A 23,328-nucleotide genomic window follows, 5' to 3' on the forward strand; every position below is an offset into this window, starting at 1 on the left:
GCCTTGGGGGCACGCAGTGCCCTGTCCACGCTGGGATTCCCGAGACTGATGGTGGCCTGAGCTGGAGAAGACATCCTGGTTGGCAATCACTGCTGATGGGCCAGAAAGTGTGAGCTGTGTCATCAGCAGGGGTCAGCAAGGGTGTTTGTTTTTATCCCCAGGGGACAGTGGGTGACATCTGGAGACAGTTTTGCATGTCACCCTGGGGTGTGCTTCTGACTTGTGTGGAGAGGCCGGGGCGCTGCTAACCATGGGACCCCAGGGTGCTCTCCAGCCCCAGGCTACAGCTCCCATCTCCGCACTCTCAGGATGGTGCCGGCTTCCATGAAGCAGGAGCCAGAACTTGAGAAAGTTGGGAGTGAGGATGGTGAGGGAAGAGCTTGGGGCTTAGGCTGTCTTTGCTGGGACTCCAGACTCCTGCAAGCTTAGGGATCCGCGTTCTCCACCACAACAGGTGGGCCTACGAGGGTACACACATCACAACTCAGCCAACTACACGCTTCAGTTGTGTGCATGTTGTTGCATGTAAATCATACCTCTTTGAAGCTGATTTGTTTAAGAATTAGAATTTGGTTCACAGTCAGTCATTTGGGGCCACTTGTGGAACATCACCCTCCCCATCCCCAGGTCCCTTCCACGGCCCCACACCTGGGTCTGCCTGAGCAGCTGCTGAAAGGAGCGTGCAGGGAGCCCCTGTCTTTCTCACCTACCAAGGAATGCAGAAGGCGCATGTGGTTCAGGAGCCTGGGGTCCACTTGCTGGAGTTCCTTGAAGTCCATTTTCACCAGTATGGTGACGTTGTACCAGGAGCCCACAGGGCCCCTCTCTGGAGCTGCACAAGGGCAAACACTGATGATTATGGACCCAGGACAGGTTGAAGTCACAAGAGCCGCTGGGGTGGGAGAGGGGGCAGGAGAGGGAACCAGAGGCCATGAGAGGCCCTGCTCTGCATTTACCTCCCTGCAAAAAGACATCTACCACACGAGACGGGGGGATGTCCCCACTGCCTGCCCCTTGCTCCTCTCCATCCTAATGTCCCTGAAGACCACTGATCCCTGCTCAGAGGTGAGCTGGGCCTGGGACCCACAGCAGCGGGCATTGCCTTGGAGAGATCTGCTTAGGAGGTAAATAGAGCCTATCAGCCTCATTATACTGTCATAGTATGTTGATATAGAAAATTACTTTATACTGTGTCATTATTTTATTGATACTACAAATATTGGATAGTATAATAATATGTAATATGATATGTACTAAAGAATAGCATGTAATGTAATGATATAGTATTATCACATAATACTTGATATTATGTATACTATTGCTTTATTACTGCATACCATACTAATGCTATAATATATTTTAAATATATAAATATTTAAATATATTTAAATATTTTAAATATTAAATAATATCAAATAATATGTATATATAATATATAATTAATATTAATTAATTAATTATATAATATGTATATATACATATTAAATAATATGTATAAATATTAAATTGTGTGTGTGTGTGTATATATATATAATATATGTATATAGACCATCCCATTCTCCTGGATGCAGACCCTAATCGAAAGAGAACTTTCCAGACCAGCAGGCGCGCATCTGAGGCAGCAGGACCTGCCTACGGCGCTGTAGCGCTCCTCGGGCCCCTGTGGCACTGCAGGCCCAGCCAGCTCCGCACCTGTGACAAATCTGCCTGGAGCTCCTGGCCTCTCCAGGCAAACTGGGAAATCCGGGTCTCTGCCCCACCAGACGTGTCTTCCCATTTCAGGGCCCCTGAGAGCGCCGTGAGCTTTTCTCCCCCGAGAGTTCAGGGGCCAGATTTTGACTAAGAAATTGTCTAAGAGCAGGCGCTGCCTGTGCACACAGTGGGGGCTCCTGGTGAAATCGGTCGCTGCTCCTAGAAACACACTCCTCCCCGCACCTTCACACAGATCAGCCTCACCGAGACCCGCCCTTGCTGCCTATCTGTGAGCACGGCCTGCAGCAGCCTACCTTGGGGTGCAGGGGCCATGCAGCAGCGCCCCCCTGACCAGGGGCAGCACTTCTCAAGTCCAGGACAGTCGGTGTCCAAGCTGCAGGGGGAGGTGGATGGTTCAGGCCCCTCTGCGGGGCAGACCCCGGGTCTTGATGTGAACTCCCTGGACTGATTCAGAGCTGGGAGAAAATGGTACGGTTGATGATGCTGGCGATAAAAGACGAGCCTGATTTGCTTCACAGGGGCCTCATGTCGGTGCTTCCTGGTGCTGAAGTCTGCCTGTGGGTCTGTGGCCTGTTCAGGGCCCATCCCCATGCCTGGGCAGACACCCACCCCATTGGAGGGCCGCTGGCTTTGGCTTTCATATCCTCTGCCCATCTGTCCTGCCAGGGCAGCTTCAGTTGAGGTCCTAGGTGTCTCTGTTTCCTCCAGGCCTCAGGAGTCCAGGTCCAAGAGGCTCCACCACCCCCTAGAGGGCTGCTTGCTGTTTCCAGTCCTGATAGCTCATTCATTCATTCATTCATTCATTCAATATTTGTTGAGCACCTACTATGTGCCAGGCACAATCCCAGGTGCCCAGGGCCCAGCCTTCAGGGAACTTATATTCCAGTGGGGGAACAACAGTGCAAGGCGATCTACAGACATTCAGACAGGGTGAGAGCCTTGGGGGATGAAGCAGTGTGGGGGATGGAGGTCTGGGAAGGCTTCTCTGGAGAGGGGCTCGTGCCTGGGCTGGGCAGAGGGGAGCTCGGAGCAGCCCTGCAGACATCAGCCCTGGCGCCCACGAGGTGAGATACAGGCCTGGTGTGGGGTGTGGTGGAGGCTGGCCCAGGTGACAGTGCAGACGACTGCAGCATGGGACCCTGGGGAGATCAGGTGGGGGCGTCCACAGGATGTGCTGACAGATGGGATGGAGTGTAAGAGAAGAATAAGCTTCAGGAAGGCTCCCAGGCTTTGGGGCTGGCATCCCTGGGGCTCCATTCCTGAGCTGGGGAAAGCTGTGGGAAGAACGGCCTGGGGTAGGCCAGGTGTGGCAGCACAAATGTGAAGCTGGACACATTCACTGTTTGCCCACGTGGAGACGCACGGCAGAGTGGCACTGGAGGTGGCCACTGAGGCCAGCCTGCCGGCTGTTGGCTGCACAGCTCCCCAGCCCCTCACAGTGTGAGTGCAGCTCAGATGCAGCTCCAGACACAGAAACACGGCAAGCCTCTGCAGGAGGCAAAGATGAGGGGGGCAAGAGGCCAGCCCAGTGGGGTCCCCATGGGAGGTACACTGGTCCTGGGGACCAGACCTCAGTCAGGGCTGCAGAGGGAGGCCACGGTGGGCTTTCCAGAAAAGGGGCTTGTAGAGCTCTCAGAAAGCACTGCAGGAGTCTGAGAATCCACCCAAAGCGAAGCTTTCATGAGTCCGGGGGCTGACGCTCAGGGCTCCGAGAAACACAAGAGGAGGGCAAGGAGAAGAAACTGAACCCCAGGGGACAGGAGACAGTGGAGCCTGTGCCCAATGCCGCAGAGCCTGCAGTGTGCCTTTGCCAAGACAGCAGAGGTGGGCCCAGGGCAGGAGACGACCCCATCTCCCAGGACGGAAGGAAGCTGAGAAGATGGGAGCTCCACGAGGCAGAGGGCAGCCATGAGGAGGACACACAGGGAGGAGGGACCCAGTTCAGGGCCCCAGAGAAGGCTTGCCCCGCTCTGTGGCCTCCATAGTCAGCCATCCTGATGGTGGGTGCCGTGCTCCCCCTGGGGTTTTACTGAGAGCTGTCCAGTTCATGCCCAGATGCATGGCAAGCTTTGTGTGTCTATGGCCCAGGGATGTTTAGAAGCACAGCCTGAGACCTCTCAGAGCCCAGAAGACTAGAGGAGGCCAGCTGGTAACTGGGTCCGAGACTCACCTCTGCGAGGGTGGGGAAAACTTGTGGGATTGGCCAAGTGGAAGGGCAGCCTCAACAGGCTGCAATCCCAGGGACTGGCCTCTTGGGTCCCCCAGGGTCTCTGCAGAGCACTCGGCAACCAAGAAAGAAGGTGGTGGCCCTGGTTTCTGTTGGGACCACATCACCAAGGACACTGCTCAGCTAGCCAGAGTAGGGGGAGCCAGAGTCGTGGAATATGCGGACAGACTGCATCCCCGCTCTTCTCACACAGCCCTGTCTGCCAGCGCCCGGCCTTGCTGTGGGCATTCCTCTCAGCCACACTCTCTTTCTTGCGTTGTCCCTAACTCAGTCTTCTTCTCCTCATCATCCAGGCAGCTCTACCAATGGCCGTGCATGAAAAATGAACGTTGGGTGCAGCTCGAGGAGGGCAATGTCAGGAGCCTGGTGGAGGCTTGCTGAGCATCTGATGGTCTCTGCTTTGTCTCCCAGTGCAAAAAGCAAAGGCCTAAGGGTTAAGCAGATGTGTGGACTAAATGGAAGGTGGGCTCCTGGGACAGAAAAAGACATTCTGGGGAAAGCAGGGATATCCAAATAAAGTATGGAGTTTCTTGGCAATGCCCAGTGCCGGTTCCTTAGGACAAGTTGTCCCGAGAGCTGTAAGATGCTAACGTTAGGGGAAGCTGGGTTGGGGGGTACAGGACCTTTCTGCATTATCTTTGCAGAAAGATAAAGACTTCCCTGCAAATCTAAAACTATTCTAAACTAAAAGGCTATTTAAAAAGAAGTAATCCCCCCAAAATTGGCTTCCAAAAATAGTTGCCTAATCACCAGAGGCGTGTTTTTGAGTGAAAGGTTTGCATCTTAACTGGGCACTGCCGGGAAGCCCCTCCATGCCTTGGAGCCGGCCAGCTGACTGAGTGCCCTGAGAAAGCTGAACAAGTCCAACTTGGTAGAAAGTCAAAAATCTCCTTCTTCCCTAACTCAATGCGAACAATAAAAGAACTGCTCAGCTCCTGGCAACACTGTTAGTCATGGTCCAGTGAAGCAACAGGGGAGCTTTCTGTTGGAGCAGTAAAACCCAAGGCTCCCAGTGCTGAGGACTGGATGAGCTGGGGAGGAGTCGCTCCTGTCTCCCTCCTCCTTTCTCAGCGCCTCTTCGCCTGGTCAGCACAGGAGGTTCTCAGCAAAGGGCCCCTGGTCATCAGCCTGCGAGGACAAGAAGTTTTGGGGAGTCTCCTGGTCCCGTGGGGTCCTGGATTTGCCTAACAAGGCTGAGTTTGCCAGGAGGTTGATCCTGTGCAGAATTGGGGTGTCACTGGAGTTAGGGAGCACGGCTAAGATGCTGGGTTCCACTTCTCAGAATTCATCTTGAGCACATAATCCAACTCGTGCACAGCCGCGTTTGTACCGTATACTGTTCATCACAGCATTACGTATGCTAATGAGTAATTAGAAACAACTGAATGTTAAGTGGCAAGAACTTGCTCAGTGAATGCTGATGTGTGTATGAGGTAATGCCATGTGGCCGTAAAAGCATGCAGTGGAATCATGTTTATGGACATGAAAGCTGCTGTGGATACATTGCTGAGTGGTAAAATCATGCTACAAACGTCTTGGACACAGTGGCCATCCCCTTGTGAAATGTCTGCCCTGGATAAAGAACATGTGAAAGGTGGTTATTCGTGAGCAGCAGGCTTGGGATCGTTTCCTCCTCCTGTTTTCTGTGTTCCCAAATTTTCCGCATGGCTCATGTATTCATTTCTGTAATTATATTTTTAAAAACTTAATGCACCAGGTGTCATTGCGTTCCAAATGCTGGAATGAAAAAGTTGAAAAAGTCACTGAAAATCATATCACGTGTGTGTTGATGCTTCCCTTCGCTTTTTTGCGTAAGTCATGATTGAGCAGGAGGAGAAAGGAGGAAACATGTCTAGCATTTTGCCACTGTCTGGGGATAGGACTCCGAGGCGCAGACCCCCGGGCAGCTGAGGTGTGAGTCACCCACACTCAAGCGACCTGGAGGCCCCGCTGCAGAGGAAGGAGCATCTCCTGCCCTTCACACCTCCCAGTATTTCCAGGTTCCTCCAACATCTGCCAGGTCCAGCTTCAGGCCTGCTTCATTCTGTACAAATCAGAGTTGCAGTGCTCAACAGGTCACTTACTGAGACCATCTCACGTCCAGCTCCAAGGGGTCAACCTGCCGTGCGGCATCCCAGAAAAAGCGGCTTTGATCAAAAGAACTGTGCAAGCATGGAGAAGGTTGTGCTGACAAAATCCAGGGTGTAAATCTGCCCACCACAGGCACCTTCACACTACCAGTGTGATGTCTGTGACCTTGGGGCTGGGAAGAGATGGAGGCCCACGGGATACAGGCCCTCCAGCAGCAGGAGCTGCAGAAGCCTCGTGGGCTATGCCCTTCACCAGGCCCCGGCACAGGCAGGGACCTTTCTGAGAAAGAACTCTGTGTCCTCAGTGCCCTGAAACGTTCCTTCTCCCACAATCGCCACAGCCACAGCATTCAAATGCCACAAACTCCTCTACACTAAAGTGCAGCTTGGTAAACCCCCAAAAATCTGCCTGGGGGTCAGAGAGCCCCGGGTCCATGTCCCGAGCCAGGCTTCCCAGAGCTGTGCCATGGTGGTGGAGGCGCGGGCCTCCCCTAGCCTGGATCTCCACCTGCAGAGCCAGGGATGCCTATTCCTTTGGCACCTGAGGGATTGGAGGGTCTCCTGCCCTGGCCTCTTAGAAAGAATGCACTCAGGCAATGCCTGTTCCCCTCCCTCTTCTCCTCCTTCCTCCTTCTAGGTCTGCCCCCTCTTCGCTGTGCCAGAGTGAGCCTTCTAGAACCTGAGGGGCCATGTACTGAGGGGCTCAGGGCCCGCCGAGTGAGTCCACTTCCCCTCATGCCCCACGTCCCTCCCTGTGGCCTCGCCCTCCACTCCCTGCAGCTCCCCATGGCAGCCCACTCTCACCCACGGGACTCCCTGACTGCAAAAGCATCGTCCGGGTGAGCCCCTAATTAAAGGTGCTAACACCTGGCCGGGTGCGGTGGCTCAAGCCTGTAATCCCAGCACTTTGGGAGGCCGAGACGGGCGGATCACGAGGTCAGGAGATCGAGACCATCCTGGCTAACACGGTGAAACCCCGTCTCTACTAAAAAAATACAAAAAACTAGCCGGGCGAGGTGGCGGGCGCCTGTAGTCCCAGCTACTCGGGAGGCTGAGGCAGGAGAATGGCGTAAACCCGGGAGGCGGAGCTTGCAGTGAGCCGAGATCCGGCCACTGCACTCCAGCCTGGGCGACAGAGCAAGACTCTGTCTCAAAAAAAAAAAAAAAAAAAAAAAAAGGTGCTAACACCTAACAGTGCGGCTGATTCCCACAAGAGGCAGCACCTGGAGGCTGTTCTGTGGAGGAGGATGAAGGGCAGGTGGTGGGGAGGGGCCTCCCTGTCTTCTGGGAGGGAATTAACTTGTTTGTTGCAGCAGGCCAGGGTCTCTTACAGAAGGTGATGGTGGGCATGGGTGGGGCTGGTGTGGCCCTGCAGAGCAGGGGGCAGGAAGGGGCTGCTGATCGGCCTCCCCCAGAGCCTCCTCCCCTCACTAGTCCTGACAATGCCAACAGGTAGGAAGAGGTGTGGCCTCCACTTAAGACAGGACAGGACAGGGCATGTCCTGGCTGCAAAGTCCACGTGCTGTAAACCAAGGTGCCGTGGCATCAGCACCTGTGTCCTAATGGCCCCCGCCATCCACTAGGAGTGGAGGCTGCTTGCAGGGCAGGGACAGCAGCAACTGTGGCTCAGCAGGCCCCTCTGTGTGTGTGGCCCTCGGAGAAAGGGAAAGTGGAAATGGGGTCAGGCAACAGGACAGGAAGGGTCTCCTTAGACCAGCACCTGAGCAGCATGGCCAAGGCATAGCCTTGTCCTGCCGGTGGCCCTCTAGGGAAGCAATGGGAGTACAGAGGGGCCATTGCTCTGGGGTCAGCTGGCCCCGCCGGGTTTCTATTGGTGATGGAGGTATTGGTCATGGTGGTATTGTTTTAACACTCCTGAAAGAGAAGCGTGCCTGTTAACAGCACACCCGAAACCATCGGGCCCTGTCTGTGCCTGGCCCTCTGAACGGGGCAGCAGAAATGCGGCAACTCTCCCTGTCATCTGTGAAATCGCACTGGGGGCTGAGGGAGGGCCCACTCAGGATGGCCCAGCATGCAGGTCTACGTGGACCCCAGACTCTGCAACCTGGGGCCCTTGGTTTCTGGAGGAGGCAGGCACCCTGGTTTGGGGAGTCCGCGCTCCGTTCTGCTGGTGTCCTGGTCTCAGGCCACAAGGATGGGTCCTGTAGGATCCCCCTTGGGGCATCCAGGAGCTGGTGGCTTCTGCACTCTGGAGGCCACAGCCCTTGTGTCTCAGTGACCCTGGCCAACACCAAGCTGGAGCCACACACCCCCATGTCCTTCCACAGTGGGGCTGTGAGGCAGGACCTTCTGACTATACAGAAACTCATTGCAGATCTGGTATTGACTCGAAATTAGCAACCACTAAACACACAAACACACACACACACACACCTCCCCTGAAAGAGATCACCTGCTTGTCAGTAGGCTGAGCCCTGAGTCCCCACCCCCTCCCAACGGCTCAGACCCTGGCCTGGCCTAACCGCACTGGTCACCCTGGTAACTGACCCCAAGCATCCTACAGGACAGCAGCTTTCAAACTGCACTGAGAAGCAGGAAGACTTGGGGCCCTCTGAGAACAACAGAGGTTTTCAAAGCGGGGTTCCTGGGCCAGCAGCATCAGTGTCACCCAGGAACTTGTCAGGAGGGCAAATTCTTGTACTTCACCCCCACCCACGGACTCAGAAACCTGAGAGTGGGGCCAGGGACAAGCCCTGCCGATGACCCTGCTGCCTGGTCAAGGCTGGGAACCGTGCTCCTGGAAGATCTAGCAAGTTCTGGGCCAATGGGTCCCAACGGTGACTGTCCCATCAGGAGTCTCGACGGCAAGGGTGGCCCCGCCCCAGCCCGGCAGCCCTGGACTCACGCAAGACACAGTAGAGGCCGAGCTGCTCGTAACCCTCACAGCAGTCGGTCACATTCCTGGACTCGGGAACCTCCACTACCAGGTACTGGGTCCGGTAAACAGTCTTGGGGCACCGCCTCCAGGGGATCCAGCCACCGCAGGACGCATAGGTCGTGTAGGACGTCTGCACAGCCTCCACCTTCTGCACAGTGTGGGTCACACGGTAGCTGCACAGCCGGTAGCCCAACAGGGAGAGGCCTTTTTCTAAAAGAGGCAAGCAAGGAGGCGACTGAGAACACCAGGATCAGATCCATGCGAGCGGTTATCCGCAAGGCGTCCCTCTGCAACAGCAAGCGAGACCACACCTCCCGCACTCGGGCAGGCCTCTCGGAAGCTGCCCAGCAGCCCTCTCCACCGGCCTTTGCCTGCTAGTGCACCAGGAAGGCTGTTGCATGAGTGAGCACAGAAGAATAAAGCATCAACATAGCCTGGCCTGCTAAGAAAGCCGCCGTGACCGAGGGGGAGGTGCCACCTGGGCCCCACGCACGCTTCCTGAAGCACAGGGGTCTCACAGCCAATATACGAAGGAAAGAGCACAGCACTGGAATCAACGCTTAGAGATCATGTCCCTTTGTTCTGCTCCGTGTGGGCTCATTCCACAGGCCGTAGAATCTCATGCACGTCTATCTCTTCGTCCCCCTGAGCCTCAAGGTTGCCATATGGGAAGTGAACGAGCCGCAGTTCCCGTCACAGTGGAAACTGAAGGATACTGCGGCCAGGACATGACAAAGACGGCTTTCTTTTCAGTGAGCTGGAAGATAAGTAAGCAGGTACTTAAAGCACGTGTGAGAAGTTTGTTGATGATAAAAGACCAGCTCAGGCCAGGTGTGGTGGCTCACGCCTATAATCCCGGCACTTTGGGAGGCTGAAGTGGGCGGGTCGCCTGAGGTCAGGAGTTCGAGACCAGCCTGGCCAACATGGTGAAACCCCCATCTCTACCGAACATATTTTTAAAAAATTAGCTGGGTGTGGGCTGGGAGCAGTGGCTCATGACTGTAATCCTAGCACTTTGGGAGGCCAAGGCGGGCAGATCAAGAGGTCAGGAGATCGAGACCATCCTGACTAACACGGTGAAACCCCGTCTCTACTAAAAATACAAAAAATTAGCCGGGCATGGTGGCGGGCAGCTGTAGTCCCAGCTTCTCGGGAGGCTGAGGCAGAAGAATGGCGTGAACCCGGGAGGTTAAGGTTGCAGTGAGACAAGATTGTGCCACTGCACTCCACCCTGGGTGACAAAGGGAGACTCCCTCTCAAAAAAAAAAAAAGAAAAAAATTAGCCAGGTGTGGTGGGGCATACCTGTAATCCCAGCTACTTGGGAGGTTGAGGCAGAAGAATTGCTTGAACCCAGGAGGCGGAGGTTGCAGTGAGCCTAGATCATGTCACTGCACTCCAGCCTGGGCGACAGAGCGAGCTCCGTCTCAAAAAAAGACCAGTTCAACTGTTCAGCCGTTGCCATTGTGATCAGGAGGAGGCACAGTCACCCCCGCTGCAGGACAAGCATCAGATTTACCATATCGGGCCCCACGCATCTCTCACCAGAGCCTGGTTCCTGTACACAAGGCCCATCACCCCTCCATCAACGTGATTTCTCCGTTCTCGAGACCCCTGGCCCCATGGCATTCACCACAAGACTCTTTGTCATGGACATCCCCTGACGTGTGCCTGGGCTTCCCATCTCCCCGGGAGAACCCTATTGCCTAATTTGAATCGATTGTGTTCCTCTAAAAATTCGTATGTTAAAGTCCTAAACCCCAGTAACTCAGAATGTGACCTTATCTGTAGTAATGTCTTCTGGAGGTTATCAAGTTAAAGTGGAGACATTAGGCTGGACCCTAATGCAATATGACTGGCCCTTATACTAAAGGGAAACGTGGAGACAGACAGGCACACAGGGAGAAGAAGGTAGAGACTGGGGTGGTGCTTCTACTGTCAAGGAACACCAAAGATTGCCCCAGAAGCTGGAGGCCCGGAGCAGAGACTCCTGCAGGGGCTCAGGAGGAGCCAGCCCTGCCCGCAATTTCATCTTAGGCTTCTGGCCTCCAGAACTGTGACTGAATCCATTTCCGCTGTTTAAGCCGCCCAGGCTGTTTCTTTGTTTCAGCAGTCCTAGCCAGTGAACACAGGGATGGTGAAGGGTCCCCTCCAGCTCCCCTGTGGCACCTCGCAGGGGACTCTGAGTATATGGACTCTCAGTGCCTAATGAACGGAGGATTTGACATACAGGGCTTGCATTTCAGATACTCAACCCCTGAGCTCTAAGCTTTACTAGACTGTACAGCCAAGAGGTGGGGGCTCAGTATTAGAGTTTATTTCCCTCAATGAGTAGCTGGATTGATTTCTGGGGAGGAACACAGAGATGGGAGCAGAAAGGATCACAAAACCAATGCTGTCCTTATTCCCTCCACTGGGGCAGCATCTCTGAAGATTTCCTCCTTGAACCTCACAACAACCTATAAGTGTGCAGAAAACGGGACTCCGGGGGCTTGTTACTCACCCCAGGAAGAAACAGGGCAGAGCTGGCCCTCAAACCAGGTGAGGGAAGAGGCTGCAGCTTTGCTCTGGACAGAACACAGGTGCTGGACCACACGCTTGCGCAGAGTGACCCCACTCCACAAGCAACAGGGACTGGAGCCGCAACCTCCTCTGGGGTCTGAACCCCAAATCACCCTGCGGGCTCAGCAGGGCCTCTAGGGATGGGGACCACCTGCTGTTTGCCATCACCAGTGGGGTAGTTACCGTGAGCTCTGCAAAGGAATGGGAGGTCCCTGTCGTACGGGGTGGAACAGGACAAATCAGGTTCCCGGGCCAGGGCAGCTTGGCTGAGAGCCTAGGGGTGACTTGCATGAGGAACGGTGGAATGTGGCCAGAAGGAACGCGCTCACCTACTCAGTGACCACGCTGAGCAAGGCAAAGGCCAAGGACTTCCTGCACCAAGAATTTAGCAGGGTGGATCTAGCTTGTGTTTTTCATCGTAACCTGAGCAGAGATGCCAACCACATTAAGGACACTTGCAGCTCCTGGTCTCTAGAGAGCTGCCAGGGCCCCACGTGATCATTACATGACCCCAGCTGGTCTGCAGCAGAGCCCTCCTGCACACACACGCACACACACACACACACACTCGTCTCCTGTGGAACCCAGGAGATGTTTGTCCTGTTTTGTTTTTCACATTTTATCTGAGGCCATGTGCCATCCCAAGCCTGGCTTCTTGCCAGAGCCCAGAGAAGAAAGTGTTTAGCAGATTCTGCCATTCTGCAAAGCCCTGCAAGGGCCATCAGAGCAGGAGCGTGGGGTCTTGGATTCCGGTCTCAGACGTGGGAAAGCCTAATGCTCTGGGGCCAACAAGAGTCCTGGGGTCAGATGGACCAGCGCTCACACCCTGCTGCGTGATTGTACCCGTGTCATGCCCTCCCAGTGCCCCCCTCTTGTCATCTGTGAAATAACAGCCATGCCCTGAGGCAGCAGAAGGCTGAAGTGGGGCCATGCCCGTGAAGGCAGTGCTGGCACCCAGGGAAGATTCGGGGCGGGCACATGTGGGGTTGCTGAGGTTCTGCCTCGTGTCCTCATCTACAATGAGGGGTTCTGGAAACACCTCCTAAGACCTTCTCCAGTTTCCCAGGATTCCCACCCATTATGTATCTGAACTGTGGGGTCTACGCATTACCTGTTCCAATGGGAATATCCATTTCACAAATCACAAAGCAAAATCCTGCTTCTGGGTAAAAAACTTTAAGGTAGTACAAAAACATAGTGGATTTTAGAAACAGAATGGATTCCTTTAAATTTGTAACTGAATAAGACAGATTTTAAGAAGGAAACGATTTTAAAATTCTGCAGTCCCATTTCCCTGGATTCCGGGGTTTCAGAACCCCCACTTGTTTTTTAGCAGCTGCTCTGCTCTCCGCATGCCTGAAGACTCCAGACAGAGCCCTGGTGCAGCCGCTGGCTCCTGCGGTGACTCTGCCCTGTGAGCTGTGCGGCCTGGACGAGTCCCTGATCCATTCTGGGTCTCCCTTTCTTTTTTGTTTTTGTATCGTGGCTTTTCTTTGTTTATCAGGGGGGTTTTGCTCTGCTGCCCAGGCTGGAGTGCAGTGGAGCAGCCTCAGCTTACTGCAGGATCCACCTCCCAAGCTTAAGCGATCCTCCCATCCTGGCCTCCTGGGTAGCTGGGACCACAAGTGTGCGCCACCATGCCTGGCTTTTTTTCTTTTTTTTTTTTTGGTAGAGATGGGGTCTCATGATGTTGCCCAGACTAGGTCTCCTTTTTTTTTTTTTTTTATCTCTAAGCGAGGACTTGAATGCACCAAGGTTCAGGAGACCTTTCTTCTGCCTTTGTAGGAGCTCACTGTTCTCAGTGGGATCTGAGGACCCCACAGCGTCTGCATCACCCACAGACATGCAGAGTTCCAGGCCTTGCACCCCAGACCTGCTGGCTAAGAATCTGCATTTTACCCCCACGAACGCCCCGGTGATTCAGCAACAGGTTCCCACTAGGGAGTCCTCTTCCCAAAACCCTACCCGGCACGCCTGCCCCACCTCCACAGCTGCTACCATGTGCGCTTACGGAAAAGCTTGTCCACCAAGGAACAGATGTCGCCTCTTCAAGCAGGGGCACGCTTACCCACCTAGGTCTCAGCAGGAGGCTGTCCTCATGAGATCCATGCCAGGGAGCCTCCCTCCTCAAGAACTGCCCATGCCAAGCCCAGATCCCTCACCTGTGAAGCCGCTGGCCTGGCTTGAGCCCACAGCACAGACCAGAGCCAGCAGGGCCAGCCCCGAGGTCCTGAGCATCATCCAGCAGTGGTGGCAGCGCAGGGCTCTGGGCCTCTACCAAGAAGCCTGGGTCTCTCCTACACCAGGACACATAGGGGCCTGAGCCGCCTGGACCCGGAGAAAGGGCCTTTCTGTCTCCTGTGCTGCTGCAGGTGGCAATGGCTTCAGAGGCAGCACCGCTGGGAGCAGTCCCTTATGCCTGCACGTTAACACCCACCACTGCCGTGGCTGTTTCCCTGGGGGCTCCTGCGTGTCACAGCCTATTCTGCTCCAAGCAGATGGCATCTTTTAGGAAAAGTGAGTACCCAACAGCCCAGACCGCATCACTGGATCCCATCTCGTTGTTACGCAGAAAACACATTTGAGACCCAAATCTGAGTCTCTCCATCAACACAGGATATTCTCTTACCCTATCATTCTGAACTGGCAGGAGAAAACAGCGTCAAATCAAAGTGGTACATCACGTTGAGAAAAGTGTCCTTCACACGGTTCCACAATGCAGTTCAAAAGTCACAAAAATGTCCAGGTGCTTTGACCCAGTCCTCTCCTCCTGGAGCTTGGGCTGAGAGCACGAAGCTGTGGTCACGGGGATGTGCATTACTTATTATGACTTCAAGTGGAAAATTACGTCATTGAACAGCCACAGGAGAACGGGAGTGTAATTATTACAGAGCATCTGGATGCAGCATTACACGGGTGTTGAAATGCTCACCATGAAGTTTTAGTAGCATAAAAAAAATACTCAACAATGTGAAGCCAAAACAGCAACGCACGCAATTTCATCTCCATGAAAGTGACAACGCTGTACAGTTATATAAGCATGGAGAAAACTCCAGAAAGGGCCATGGGATGGGAAGAAAACATTTTGAGGAGTGATAAGAATACGGGTGATTGATGTTTTATTTCAGTAACCATCATGGTATATGTGACATAGATTTCTAAATTTCATGTTAAGTTCTTTCAAGCTCATGATGTTTTCATATCGCACTGCTGATTGCCTCTTATTGCTTGGTGTTGACTGCTGAAGCCCAATTTTTTTTTTTTTTTTTTTTTTTTTTTTGAGATGGAGTCTGGCTCTGTCGCCCAGACTGGAGTGCAGTGGTGCGATCTCCGCTTACTGCAAGCTCCGTGGCCTCCTGGGTTAACGCCATTCTCCTGCCTCAGCTGCCCAGTTTTTAACACTGGATGACGAAGATCTTGTGGATTTTACTGAGGAAACATTCTGATGAGTTAACAAAGATTCATCCTGGCTGTATGTTTCAGGAGCATAATTCCTTGGTGTTCTAGATACAAAACAATTCCTCCAGAAGGGAACTTCTCGCCTGACTCCCGCACCGACGACGCTACCTCTTTTATTCTCCGTAGATTAATCTCTGAGATGATGAACTGCTGCATTTGCTTGGCTAATGACTAAAAGTCAGATGCTATGACAAGAATACAAAAATGATCACACACGGAAATGATCACACAGCAAAGGGGCTGCGTACCACGGGTGTCCTTGGAACACAGCAGCTTTTATAGAAAACCAAAAGCTTCACGCAGAATCGGCTCATTACAAAAGGTTTTCAGCTGGGCGCGGTGGCTCTCGCCTGTAATCCCAGCACTTTGGGAGGCCGAGACGGGTGGATCACGAGGTCAGGAGATTGAGACCATCCTGGCTAACATGATGAAATCCCGTCTCTACTAAAAAATACAAAAAACGAGCCGGGCGTGGTGGCGGGCGCCTGTAGTCCCAGCTACTCAGGAAGCTGAGGCAGGAGAATGGCGTGAACCCGGGAGGCGCAGCTTGCAGTGAGCCCAGATGGCGCCACTGCACTCCAGCCTGGGCGACAGAGCGAGACTCCATCTCAAAAAAAAAAAAGGTTTCATAGGAAAAGAATAACTGTTAAAGCTATTGTATAATACTCAAAAAAGTGAAATTTGATCAACGCTAAAAGAATAAATTAAAAGTATTACGATTTAAGTAAATCTGAACACTTTAAAATGCAAGATGAATGTGTATTATATTGTATATACCATCTCAATGTTTGCTACTATAATGTATGAATGTCTCTATAAAATATCAAGGTAAATCAGGGATAATGTTACAGGTTAAAACCCAATTTGTCTGGTGCACCATTGTCTCTCATCTTCACGATTACTCTATGAAATAGGTCATTTGTCCCTATTAAATAGGTGAGAAAACAGGTTCAGAAAGGCCACACAGCCAGTAAACAAGAGATTAAACCCAGACTTGTCCAAGCCTCAAGCCGCAGTTCTTCACACTCCACTCCACTGCTGGTCTGTCATGATTTAACCACAGACCCCAAGACAGGGGAAAAAAGTCAAGACATTTTACCAGTTGAGGACTTCATCATAATTTACAATCGTCCATAAAATGTCATTGTAACATGCTGTCTCTTTATATTAAATGATTAAAGAAAAAAGTCTCAAAATTAACAGTCTGTTTCTAGCTTGGTCTCTCCTTCAACCTCCCTTTCATTGAGGCACAAAGAAAGATACCTCTGCCGTGTGTGTGTGTGTGTGTGTGTGTGTGTGTGTGTGTGTGTGTGTTTCTGTCTGTGTTTTGTCCACAGAAGGAATTTTTCTGCAGTTATCCTTTTTTTTTTTTTTTTTTTTTTTTTTTTTGAGACGGAGTCTCGTTCTGTCGCCCAGGCTGGAGTGCGGTGGCCGGATCTCAGCTCACTGCAAGCTCCGCCTCCCGGGTTCACGCCATTCTCCTGCCTCAGCCTCCCGAGTAGCTGGGACCACAGGCGCCCGCCACTTCGCCCGGCTAGTTTTTGTATTTTTTAGTAGAGACGGGGTTTCACCGTGTTAGCCAGGATGGTCTCGATCTCCTGACCTCGTGATCCGCCCGTCTCGGCCTCCCAAAGTGCTGGGATTACAGGCTTGAGCCACCGCGCCCGGCCTCTGCAGTTATCCTTTATGCATGTTTTTCTGCATGATGGCCAGAGGGATATTGCACGTGTGCACTGTCCGTGTAAACACTCTGAGGAGAAAAACAACCCCACACTGTAACCCAACAGGGAGAGAATTCTCGAGCACTAGAGGTCTGACGCTGCCGGGGTGTGTCTTCCACAGTCCATCCAGCAGAGAGCCCCAAATTCGCTCAGGGCCTCTGTGCGGAAAGGCCAGCATCCCCCACACAGCATCCAAGGGCTGGAGAGCCAATGGAGTCCACTGGTGTGCCGTGCTGGCTTTCAGGGCACACATGCCCAGGCATTCACACCCTCTCACACTGACATACATGCACTCACACTGGGCGTAAACACAGACACATCCACACTCACATGTGCACTGACACATACAGACACACTCACACAAGTCCACACACATACTGACACACGTTCACACTTACACTTACAAACACAAACTCACATGCCACATCACTCACTCATGCATGCTCATTCACACATGCCCACACTAACACATGTGCACATATTCACACCCATAAGCATATGGGCATTCACACACACACACATTCTCGCCCTCACACTCGCACACACTCACATTCACTCTTGAATCTGCACACCCACACACATGCTCATACTCACGATCACATTCACACTCATGTACTCGCACACACACAGCTGCCCACTCTCACATGCACAACGCAGGAACCAAGGAAGTGCTTCCCATCCCGGGATGCAGCCTCTGCCTGGGCGTGTGCTACACCTCCTGTCCCGTCTTGAGTGCTGGCGCCTGGGCCGGCAGCTGCCCTGTTTTCTCCATCTCTAGAGGGAGCGATTTGAACTCAACGGCCTCTAGGGCGCCTTTCTCATCTCAGGTCAGACTTCTAGGACCCTATGTGTGCAAGCTCACAGAGGCTCAACAAGTCACGCTGCAAAATCACATGTCTGTCATTACCCTACGGCCAAAATGTTCACAGCCTCCTCTTCGTATCCCCACGACAGGCAGCCATGGCAACGGCTGCCAGGCAGGTGCACGGCAAAAAGAGGCAGGGCGGGAGAAGCCCGCATCTCCAAGGGGTGGCCAGGTGGGTTTATTTTCAGGGAAAGCTGGTTGTGTTGGAGAATGCGAGGAAGAGCTAGGGAGGAGAGTCATGCAATCGAAAAATGTTTTGGACTTGGAGGAGATCTTGAGTCATCCACCCCACCATCCAGCCCATCCAGGTGGCTCTCCGACAGTGGCCGTGACGTAACACCCTCTTTCTCGGGGTGTGGCTGGGGACCACCTGCATGGGGAGGGGACCTATAGAAAATGCAGGCTCCCAGCCTCGCCCGTCGCTCACTCAGGCACTGGAGCATGGGCCCCCGGCATTCCGGTGACTCGGTGCTCACACAGCCTTGAGGATGGGACTCCGTCCTCCTGAACACCAGGCCATGAATCCAGAGGGATGGACCCTTCTGTGGACAGATGGCTCTGCCAGAAAATTCCTCCCGATATGGAATCACGGTTGGCCTTCCCACTGGAACGACCACACCCGGGGAGCCTGGTCCACCCTCACACTGGACAGTGAGTGCCACTCCTCCATGTGGCAGCCTTCGGACCCTTCTGGAGAGTTCTCCGGGCCACCTCTGTTTTGCTCCCCTCCCCCATCTCTCTCTCCCTCACTCATACAGACACATGCCCTCTTGTCTTTGTTTCTGTTCGTTGCTGTTTCCGTTTGCCTTTGCAGAAGCTCAGCTTTCTTATCACAGCCCAAATGACTTTTCCTTTTTCACATTCTACTTCGGAGACTGTGGCCCTCCATGGGCAACAGTTGTGGGGTTGGATGGAAAGTGAGGGTGCGGCCTGGGGTCGGGACATTGTCTGCAGGCCCCGAGGAGCAGCGTGGGCATGCCGCTTTCTCGTGGTGAAGCCAGAGCAGAGCGGAAGGTGAAGAGACACAAGAAACTCCCAGAAGAGGTGCCCAGGCCCTCAGAGGTGCTTCTGTAACACAGCAAAGGTGTATCTAAGACCGGGGTGCAGTGGACACGCACATGCCACTGTGTTTTCAAACCCCGTGTGCCTCACAGCGGTACCTGGGGAAAGCCCTGGATTAGGAGCCAAATACCCTCGGTCCAGTCCTCATTCTGCCAACAGCTGGACAGGGTCCCCTGGGTGGCATTTATCCTCTCAGCGCCTCGGTTTCCTAAACGGGAAATTACCAAAAGGGAATAGTGATGCCTTCTAATTTAGTGGTGTTTTACTGCCTCCTGATTTTATGAAAACCAAATTAATTAATGTATGGGAATGCCTTCCAGAACTGGAGAGTATTTTAAGTATCCATCATTTATTGTCATTAAATGTAGGTAAGGCCATTACTGGGGAAATATAATTACAAATAAAATGTGCTGGCCAGGCACAATGACTCACGCCTATAATCCCAGCACTTTGGGAGGCCGAGGCAGGTGGATCACGAGGTCAGGGGTTCAAGACCAGCCTGGCCAAGAGGCCAAGATGGTGAAACCCCATCTCTATTAAAATACAAAAATTAGCCAGGCGTGATGGCACATGCCTGTAATCTCAGCTACTTGGGAGGCTGAGGCAGGGAATTGCTTGAACCCGGGAGGCGGAGGTTGCAGTGAGCCAAGATTGTGCCACTGAACTCCAGCCTGGAGGACACAGTAAGACTCCATCTAAAAAAAAAAAAGAAAGAAAAAAGAAAAGAAGAGAAAAAAAAGTGTGCTCCCAATCCCGAAAACCTCTCCACAAAGGTGGAAGAGAAAAGTTTCGTTGTTGAACAGCCGTTAAGCCAGAAGGTGATATGCACCAGAAGCAACGGCGAAGAGATTGCAAAGAAAGGATCTCATCCTTTTAAAGACCCAAACAGATACAACTCACTGCATGAGTGTTTTCAACATAAACAATAACTAGTCCTTAAGGAAGAGGCCCTGACAGTGCCATTTGTCACACGCCATTGACCCCAGAGCCACCTGGTCGTTGGGGTTACCATCTGTGTTTGTTAATTGCCTGTATCTAGAAGAAGAATAAACTCCTATCTTCATGACAGGAGGTAGTTTTGCAGCTTGGAGCAAGACGGACTAAGTTAGGCTCTTGGCCTCCCTCGGAAACTAGAGAGGCCAGGAGACAGTTTGGGAGACCGAGCTGGGCAGATCGCCTGAGGTCAGGAGTTCAAGACCAGCCTGGCCAACATGGAGAAACCCTGCCTCTACTGAAAATACAAAAAAATTAGCCAGGCACAGTGGCACACACCTGTAATCCCAGCTACTCGGGAGGCTGAGGCAGGAGAATCGCTTGAATCCAGGAGGTGGAGGTTGTGGTAAACCGAGATTGCGCCACTGCACTCCAGCCTGGGTGACAGAGCGAGACTCCATCTCAAAAAGAAAAAAGAGTCATGCTCAGAGAAAAAGGAGAGAAAAATCTCTTCCCTTCTTCTCAATCAGGAGAATTAAGCCTCTATTTTTAATTTGTCTCTGTCCTTGAAGGGCATGAGGTGGTCTCAAGGACATAGGGCACTCACCAGACAAGGTTGGCCTCGGTACCTGCCAGGGCCTCTTCCAACTCTGAGATCATTAGCATCAAGGATAAGCTTTGGAGCTTATTGATAGCAGCTTAAGTACCACGATCAGGAACTCTGTCAGTGCTAACAAGTAACATCAGGACAAAGAATTCACATTTCACGTAAAGGAGCGAATGCAAGTCAGAAACAAAAATCCACCCATGTCTTGGTCCTGGGACCTGGCTGCGGAGGGCAGTGTGGTCTGGAGAACAGAGTGCCAGCCAGGCCTGCTGTCCCGACTTCTAGACAGGACTCTGGCCTGTCTGTGAGAGTTGGTGCAGGCTGAGCACAGCGGCTCACGCCTGTAATCCCAACACTTTGGGAGGGGAGGCTGAGGTGGCCAGATCATGAGGTCAGGAGATCGAGGCCCTCCTGGCCAACATGGTGAAATCCCATCTCTACTAAAAATACAAAAATTAGCTGGGCATGGTGGTGCCTGCCTGTCATCCCAGCTACTCGGGAGGCTGAGCCAGGAGAATCACTCGAACCAGAGAGTTGGAGGTTGCAGTGAGCCGAGATCATGCCACTGTACTCTAGTCAGGGTGACAGAGCAAGACTTCATCTCAAAAAAAAAAAAAAAAGAGTTGATCCAGTCCTTGGCCACCTGGATTTCAGGGTCTTGATTCCAGATGGTGAAGATAACTAGCTCGATCCATATCTGCACCAGCATTTCATGACTGGATCATTTCTCAGGATGGGTCAGACCATGGTGCCTCTAGATCTTTCAGGGCCATTCTGCACCCAGTAATGGATATCATCATACAGCTTTGAAATAATGAAGCAAGAGCAATAGAATCTGAACTGAAATGCAATAATTACATGAATGAGTTTACAGTGTGACATCTTAGAAAGCTTTCTGCTGGAGGATTCCAAATAAGTGACTCCAGACTCAGAGGGGACCATTCCTCGCCAGTCCTCATCGCAACAGGCAGCTGCTCCAGGATAGTCACTCCTGGAAAACACCAGTGTCCCAAGGTGCGGAGATTTTCCGCTGGGGCTGAGGTTGGGATAAAAGGACATCACAACAGTGAGTTGCCTCTACCTTGAATCAGCCTTTAATTTTTAAGAGGAAAAGAGAGGAAGGTGTACATTCCCCCAGCCCCAAGGATTTTCAAAAGTAAAAACAGAATACAATAGATTCAATAGCTCCAATAAATGATTTTTAAATTATCAGATATGCACTCTTTGTCAGGATTCTCCAGAGAAACAGAAAACTGATTATAAAAAAAAAAGAAAGAAAAGAGAAGAAAAGAAAGAAATTTGTGGGCTGGGGGTGTTGGCGCACACCTGTAATCCCAGCACTTTGGGAGGCCGAGGCAGGCAGATCACCTGAGGTCAGGAGTTAGAGATCAGTCTAACCAACATGGCAAAAACCCATCTCCACTAAAAATACAAAAATTAGCCAGGTGTAGGGTGGTGGGCGCTTGTAGTCCCAGCTGCTCAGGAGGTTTAGGCAGGGGAATCGCTTGAACCTGGAGGCACGGGTTGCAGTGAGCAGGGATTGCGCCTTTGCACTCCAGCCCAGGCAAAAAAGCGAAACTTTGTCTCAAAAGAAAAAGAAAAAAAAAAAAAACAGAAAAGAAAGAAAGAAAATTGTGATTACAAGAAACTGGCTCACACAGTTATGGAGTTGACAAGTCCAACACCACCTGCAGGGTGAGTCAGCAAGCTGGGGCCCAGGAGAGCCCACGTGTAGTTCCTGTGCCGACGTAGGCAGACTCGAGACCCAGGGAGAGGCAACAAAAAGTCCAAAGGCAGCAAAAAGCTGATGTTCCAGTTCGAAGGCCATCCAGCAGGAGGGGTACTCTCCTCCTCGGGGGCAGGGGCAGCAGCCCTTTTGCTCTTTTCAGACCTTCGGCTGATTGCACGAGGCCCACATTCTGCTTGATTCAGTCTATTGATTCAAATATTAATCCAATCAGATCAGAGGAGGGACCTGCAGAGGCATGGCCGGCAGAGAAACTGTTGGGCTGGACTGTCAACTGAGAACACCAGGGATCTGATTCGCCAGCAGCCTTGGGGACATTCACTTTGGGCTCCACAAACTGCCAGAAACCCCCCAAGCCCAAAGACATCCATAAAATGGCTAGGTTATTTCAGGTTGACGCATGTCCTAATGTACAAGTCAGCCCACACATCCCACGGGCATTGAGCGTCTCTTGTTGTTCACCCCAGATAAACTCTGCTGAAACTGGGGGGCCGCAGGGTATGGAGAAGAGGGAAGAAGGGCAGAGGGCAGAAGTGGGTGGTTTGCTGTGCTCCACCCATGGGAGGCTGGTGCACACGGCTGCTTCCGAAAGGGCTTCCTGCTTTAATTGCAGTGCTGAGACACAGGTGGCTCTCACACCCTCTAATTCAGGCAAAGCTACCACCAGGAACAAGGGGAGCCAGGGGATAAGCAAGTGGCCAGTTGGGAGCACTGTTCATGATGGCTCCCAGCATGCACCAGCCCCAGAGTCTTAGAGGGAGGGGATTCCTCCAGGGGGACTGAGGCCAGAGGTTTCCACTACTCCTGCCCTAACGATCAGGTGAGCAGCCTCCCTGGGTTCCTGGGTCTAAGGCATCGCTCAGGAGGAAGGACCTTCACCACATTTGCCAGGAAAGTCTTCTGATACCGAGGATGGGCTGCTCACCTGCTGGGAAGCTCTCTAAAAAATCCCAATGCCTGGCCTCCAGCCCCAGGAAAGCAGCTTAGATTCTCTTTGGGGGACACCTGGGGTGACTCCAAGGGGCAGCAAGGTTGACAACCTCAATCCAGTCTAAACACAGGGCAGCTTACCAATGAGGAAGTGAAAGCAAAGGGCCCTTGGCCAAGGTCACCCTGTGCAGTGGGCTGAATGGCACAAGGTCACCCTGTGCAGTGGGCTGAATGGCACAAGGTCACCCTGTGCAGTGGGCTGAATGGCACACGGTCACCCTGTGCAGTGGGCTGAATGGCACACGGTCACCCTGTGCAGTGGGCTGAATGGCACACGGTCACCCTGTGCAGTGGGCTGAATGGCACACGGTCACCCTGTGCAGTGGGCTGAATGGCACACGGTCACCCTGTGCAGTGGGCTGAATGGCACACGGTCACCCTGTGCAGTGGGCTGAATGGCACACGGTCACCCTGTGCAGTGGGCTGAATGGCACACGGTCACCCTGTGCAGTGGG

At 52.7% G+C, this 23,328-nt stretch overlaps 1 protein-coding gene across 2 annotated transcripts in view; it reads right to left on the bottom strand.

Moving 5' to 3' along the window:
• The window catches only part of UMODL1 (uromodulin like 1), a 66,657-nt gene extending 52,930 nt beyond the window's left edge, over positions 1-13,727 (bottom strand). For both annotated transcript variants that reach the window (XM_025379879.1, XM_025379878.1), the window contains exons 1-4: positions 13,652-13,727; positions 8,897-9,139; positions 2,007-2,168; positions 711-832 (exon numbers count right to left, since the gene is read on the bottom strand). In XM_025379879.1, the coding sequence (XP_025235664.1) occupies positions 711-832; positions 2,007-2,168; positions 8,897-9,139; positions 13,652-13,727 (603 nt within the window). The remainder of the gene's footprint in view (positions 1-710; positions 833-2,006; positions 2,169-8,896; positions 9,140-13,651) is intronic.
• Positions 13,728-23,328: the final 9,601 nt, after the last annotated feature.

This window comes from Theropithecus gelada, chromosome 3 (genome assembly GCF_003255815.1).
Source record: "Theropithecus gelada isolate Dixy chromosome 3, Tgel_1.0, whole genome shotgun sequence".
In the NCBI taxonomy this organism is placed as follows: domain Eukaryota; kingdom Metazoa; phylum Chordata; class Mammalia; order Primates; family Cercopithecidae; genus Theropithecus; species Theropithecus gelada.